The sequence below is a fragment of the Vigna unguiculata genome, chromosome 10, assembly GCF_037176805.1.
Source record: "Vigna unguiculata cultivar grain cowpea cultivar isolate G323 ecotype 2 chromosome 10, ASM3717680v1, whole genome shotgun sequence".
NCBI classification, from domain to species: domain Eukaryota; kingdom Viridiplantae; phylum Streptophyta; class Magnoliopsida; order Fabales; family Fabaceae; genus Vigna; species Vigna unguiculata.
This window is the reverse complement of record NC_140801.1, coordinates 5,388,842-5,394,918: the sequence shown is the minus strand read 5'-3', so window position 1 is coordinate 5,394,918 and position 6,077 is coordinate 5,388,842. Positions and strand designations below refer to the sequence as shown.

General features: G+C 30.4%; 1 protein-coding gene across 1 annotated transcript; it reads left to right on the top strand.

Moving 5' to 3' along the window:
• Nucleotides 1-1,651: 1,651 nt before the first annotated feature.
• On the top strand, nt 1,652-5,536 carry LOC114165922 (FK506-binding protein 2-like). Its single transcript, XM_028050547.2, has 6 exons — nt 1,652-1,869; nt 2,070-2,119; nt 3,087-3,149; nt 3,896-3,986; nt 4,572-4,676; nt 5,288-5,536. The coding sequence occupies exons 1-6, from the start codon at nt 1,803-1,805 to the stop codon at nt 5,383-5,385; spliced, it is 474 nt and encodes a 157-aa protein (XP_027906348.1). The 5' UTR covers nt 1,652-1,802; the 3' UTR covers nt 5,386-5,536.
• Nucleotides 5,537-6,077: the final 541 nt, after the last annotated feature.

Genomic DNA, 6,077 nt, shown 5'->3' with positions numbered 1-6,077 from the left:
TATATAATTTCAATATTAAATTTTAATGAGGAAGAAAATCAAAAGAAGATCAAGAAAAAACGAGAGGGAACCTTGCGCGAACCTCAGCAAAATGAAAGCACTTCAATACTCAAATGAAGAAGAAAAACAGAAACAAAACATAGTTTTTCACAGCCAAGGAGGAAAAGGTGTTCTCCATCGGCGGGAGTTAATAGTGACATCCGCCAACAAGTAAAAAATAAGAAAATAATGTTATCTAGAGACGTATAAGCTACAATTTTATCTTAGCCTTTACCTATTTTTTCACCATATTTTAAAAAATGCCATCGTGTACATAGGCTACGATTTTCTTATAACTGTAGTCTTCATGTGTAGTTTTTTTTTTTTTTATGACCAAAAGGAATTTATAAGAATTTATAAATGTGAAAATTTATAAGAATCGAGTCATGGTGCAGTAACAATATTAAAGAGATGTCACGTGGTTAAAGGATGTCATGTGTCAGTTCCTTGATTTTTTTATATTTCTTTTAATTTTTAATTTATTTATTTTTATGTTTTTAAAAAAGATTACAAATTTTCACATGTCAAGTTGACGTCGTGTTACGTGGCAGTGACAATGTGCTGCGACAGTGACAAGGCCACTTATAACTATTATGCTAGGTCTCATTTTCTCGTACTCAACTTTGTCCTTAAATTTTTATTTTGTCTTAATTTAATCTCAATTTTTGTAAAAATTGTACAATTTCATCCAAAAAAATTAATTTTTATATAAATATTATACAAATATTTTTATTATATATTTTTAACAAAAGTAAGTTTATTTAAATTTGTGTTTCACATTCACCTTTATTTTAAATTGTTTTAAAATTTTAAATTTATTTGTTTTTCATTGTGATATAAATTGGTTTAAATTATTTTAAAATTTATATAATTTTTATTTTTACACCAATTCAAACATTTGTATAAAAATTATTGAATTTTACACATCTAAAAATTATACAATTATTTGAAATATAATTTCGAATAAATTTATTGAATTTTTTCTATCAGTATTATTTTCTATTAACAACTTTAAAACAATTTTAATTAAAGTTCAATGTAGAATATAAATTTAAATAAACTTATTCTTGTTAAAAACATTGACTAGAAATATCAATTTTGATAGAAATATTTGTATATTATTTATATAAAATTTAAATTTGGTTTTAATTTGGAAAGAGACAAAATTACTCAACTTTTACAAAATTTGAGATTAAATTGAGACAAAAATAAAAAAATAAAAGAACCAAATTAAGTATAAGGAGATGACATTTGGCATAATAGTAACATGTGACACTATAACTACCACATCACACTCTTATTGTCACATGACATGACGTCACCTTCAAACATGACATTTAAATTTTTTTAAAAAAAATTAAAAAAATTTAATTATAAAATAAAATAAATAAATAAATAAATCCAACATTGTTACTAAACTAATAACAAAAAAACTTCATTGTATCAAATTTTTTAAAAAATAAAAATAAAAATAAAATAAAATAAATAAAAGGACCAAGTTAATATTTTACTACAAAATAAAGAATAAAATAATTTAACCTATATTTTTTATATAAAAGAGAAACCCAATTATAAGATACTAATATCAACCATTCTCAATATTGAGTTCACCCGAGTCCGTGTCACGCGGGTTAATTCCCCTCACCCGAAAGTTTCCTCAATTCTCATTTGTCCTACTATTACAGTCTTATATAACACCAACACTTACCCTCTGTCTCCCATTCTGAGAGAAACAAAATCAGCCACTGACTTAGCTAAGAAAAATGAGTTTCCGTTCTTCCATGAACGCCGTTACCCTTCTTCTCTTCTTCTTTTTCATTTCCGCATTAGGTATGAAATTCTGCTCTTACTCTTCTTCGTCCTTCCACTGCCAAATCTCCATCTCCTCTTTCTATCGTTTTTCTCTTCGTTCCGCAATTGCTTTAGATCTCGCCAATCTTCCGCTTCAATTCATCAATTCTTATGGTTTATCGTTGTCACTCATAATTTCTCTATCGTTCTGACTTCTCTTTTTTATTTCTGTGGTTAAGTTTGTGCCAAGAAGACCGCTGATGTGACGGAGTTGCAGATAGGCATTAAGGTAGCCTTTAAAATGATACTCTGATTAAGATCCATGCCATTTTTTTATAGTTTAGCCTATAGGCTTTGAATAATTTGTACGGAAAAGGACTTTGCGTGTTTTTTTTTTTTTTTTTGTGGTTAGAATTCTTTGTCTTGGTATGTTTTTAGAGTTGATAAATTTGATTTTAATAGATAGAGTGTATTCGTCGGTGAGTGTGACCACATTGAATAATCGGTAGTTTTGTCGGAATTGGAACTGTACGAGTGTTGTTTCCTTGGCTTAGCTGCAAAGTGAAAGGATGCTTTTTTTATGTATAAAAAAGGTTAGTACTTGCTGATTTTATGGCATCAGGGGTGCTTGAACATTTATGTATTGTTTGGTGTAACTTGTTGTGATGTGTGTACAAGTGCAGGGAAAGACCTTTGTACGGGTTTGAAATATTCAATGTTACTGTTTTGAGCATTTGGAATGGCTAAATAAATAGCTGATCTTTTAGGCTATTAGGTAGAATAGTACTTCTTTTATTCACCAGAAAAAGAACATTGTTGTTTTATGTTCGGCGGTTTGTGACTTGTTTATTTAAAGTAAAGTATGAATACATGATTGGAGTCTGGCTATGGCTTTGAATGAGGTAGTGGTATAGTGTGATGGGAGACTTGCAAAGGAGAACATTTCAAGGACTTTACACGTATATGTTGTCTTGTCTGCTGCTTGATCACAAGTTCATTGTGATAGATAGCATCAACAAATTGTTTGTAACTGGTTAGGGTGGAAATGAAAATTTCTGGTAATTTAATGTGGAGGTTGAAAACAGGAAATACGTCATGGTTTCCCCTGTGAATGATGCAAAATTTTTTATTCCCAGAGATACTGAAGTTGTTGCTTGTCGATATCTGTTAGCAAGGTTATTTTGATTGTACATTCGATGAGACCGAGTTTATGCCCGCGTGTTTGCATACTACTGATGCGCTGCCTCTTTTTGCAGCATAAACCAGCAACATGTGAAGTTCAGGCACACAAAGGTGATAGAGTCAAAGTACACTATCGGGTAAGTAATTTCTCAAGTTTATGTCGTGAGGCTGGAGGATGGTGCCGTTTAGTGAAACCTTTTTAAGTAAGATGTTTGTTGAAAGGGAAAAGGCTCCAGTGTCTTTGCTGAAGTTACATATAATAAATCTGAAGCGCAACAATAAAGTATTTGATGCATAATATTCACTCACCATCCATCAATAAAATTAACTCTAATTGAACGTATTATATTAGGTATATTACCTATAATGAACAATTCAAAGTACTATAATATCTGTTAGGCAATTGTAGTTTCCCTTTCATGTTGAATATGCCTTATTCTGGTTTTCAACGGGATGAATAATATTACCTTATTGTTAATTTCATATACTGTTTTTTGTGCAATTTCCATGTCATTTTGTAGAATAACTTTGTTCTTGGTCTATCTTGGTGGTTTATTTTTTTATTTCATAATCTGGACCTCTCCATCTAATCTGGGCAATAATCTGACTACCCATTGAAAGAAAATAAGTGGGGGCGAGATATCAGTGACATAATCACAACTGGGAATCACCTAGAGTCATTTCGATGGTGTGCTACTTGCGTATCGTTGCTTTTATTTATATGGATGGAGTTTTTATTTTAGGTTATCAGCAGGCTAAAGCACTTTAAGCTACATATACTCTAACGAATTATTATTTTCAAATCTCATTTCATTTGTTAATATGATGAGGTATCAGTGTATTCACTTAGATTTGTTGATCGTATTCTTGCATGTGTTTCCAGGGAAAACTCACTGATGGAACTGTGTTCGATTCTAGCTTTGAGAGAAAAAATCCCATTGAATTTGAGCTTGGTGCTGGTCAAGTGATCAAAGGTATGTTGTGCATTAACAATTTTAAGTTTTTAAATTTCTAGGTTCATCACCAATAAAAGTGGTTATCGACTAGCTACTTTGCTTGTTTTCTTATTTACTGAAAGTGGAGGTTTTTGAGTAGATAAAATAAAGGAGAGGAAAAAAAGATGCTGCAAACTGTAAAGAAATTGTATACCAGATCACATCTGTGCAATGAAATGGGTCCTGGTAGTTGGAAATAGAGGAGAACCCTTGTACAATCAATTATTGACGAGTGATTGTATAATACTGGATTTGGACGTTTATGAGGCAAGAAAATATGCAAAATGTCACCTTGTAGTAGCATTGTTTCCCTTATCTTCTTGATGTCCTCCCCATGCTCTTTTTAGTATCTTCTGTTATCAGCATTACCATAAAAATGTAATTATGAGCTATAATTTATACTGATATAGTTTCAAATTTGTCTTTTATTACTTAATTTATATGCATGGGTATATTTACATAATCATACTTGCATGCATCGCAATTTTATTACAAATTACTCGTTTATGATTGATGGGAAATCTTTCAAGATAGAGGATTCCATTTCACTTCGTCTCTTTGCAGGGTGGGACCAGGGATTATTGGGAATGTGTCTTGGTGAGAAGAGGAAGCTGAAAATACCATCAAGACTGGGCTATGGAGATCAGGGTTCCCAACCCTCTATTCCAGGTAATTTATCATGTTGATAATGATAGTAATGCTCTCTACCCAGCATTCATTTCTAGTTTAGTAAAATTCATGTTTGACACCTAGATATTTGATCAGATTAATCCCCCGGTGTACTTTATTAGTTCTGATTCTTTTCCTTTAAAGATATGGGGACGTTAGGTATCAGATAAATTTTTTCATACTTGGAATTATATTTTTTTAAAATTATGATTATTGGAGTGATTAAATTTTATTTGGTTGGTAAAAAAGTATTATACAAGTTGTTTTCATAGATCAAAGAGTTGTTTATCCTAAAATTCAATTTATTAACATGTTAAATTATTTAAAAGGAGGAAATTGTATTTTTTTCATTCAAGTTTTTATTTCAAATTGGGATATTTAGATTCTCATCTCTCATATAGAAATGAACTTCTTAAAGAAACCAGCCAAAAAATTATTTCCAAAAACGTTGTTTCCTTTTACTTTTTAAAAGTCAAATCAAACTTGAGAAACATTGTTTTTCGTTTTCAGACTCTTGGCACCACTTCTCTTTGTTGATGTGTGTTTTGTCATATTTTAATGACATTGTCTTATGATATTAGTTATGATACATCATGAGTTATAACTCGCAGGTGGTGCAACACTGATATTTGACACTGAGCTGGTGGGAGTGAACGGTATAAGTTTCGATGAAGAAGACGACGACTCTAAGACAGGCTCCGAACTGTAGACAAATAGAAATAATTGGAACGTTGAGACTGTTTGCTATCTTAGCTTATTTTTGTTCTTCAATAATGATTATTTTTGTTCTACAATGATTTTATGACCCGAGGTTTCACTGTTTAATTCTGAGCTTAATTTAGAAAGATTTAGACTCTCTACCTTTCTTTTGTATTCATCTCACCCTAGTTTTTAGTAGCGATCAAGTATATATGTTTCAATCTTTTTAAAAAATTGCTTTGTTATGGAAAATTGAAAAATAGTACTTGTTTCTTAACACTAGTTTTTCAATTTAAGGTATTTAAAACCAGCTATGAAAACGTCTTTATAAAATCTAGAGTTAAACCAAAATCTAAAATAAAAATAGAAAACGAGATTGAAAACATGTGTTTTGTATTTGAGATTTTTTTTTTTTTTCTTAAAACGAGCCTTTTCTATTTGAAACCATTTCGTTCTTGAGAAAGGTTTGGGAGCGGTTTCCGAAGGTTTTATATATTCTGAAAATAGAAGCATTGGAAAAGTTGGATTTTTATTTTTTCAAAATAAACCCGTTTAAGGAAGTTATCTAAATAAATTTATCTCTACTTTAATTTTCAGACAAGATAGGTTTATTATTCATATTTAGAATTTACTCTGGTCATTGTTCACGTTAAGAATTTGATTGGTATAATTCATTTGAAAAATACCTCATCACAATTAAAT

Excerpts from the sequence above, each read along its gene's own strand:
- LOC114165922 (XM_028050547.2), top strand. The coding sequence starts at position 1,803 with ATGAGTTTCCGTTCTTCCATGAACGCCGTTACCCTTCTTCTCTTCTTC. Across the intron at positions 2,120-3,086 it reads AGTTGCAGATAGGCATTAAG|CATAAACCAGCAACATGTGA; the intron begins GTAGCCTTTAAA and ends CTCTTTTTGCAG. Across the intron at positions 3,150-3,895 it reads GAGTCAAAGTACACTATCGG|GGAAAACTCACTGATGGAAC; the intron begins GTAAGTAATTTC and ends ATGTGTTTCCAG.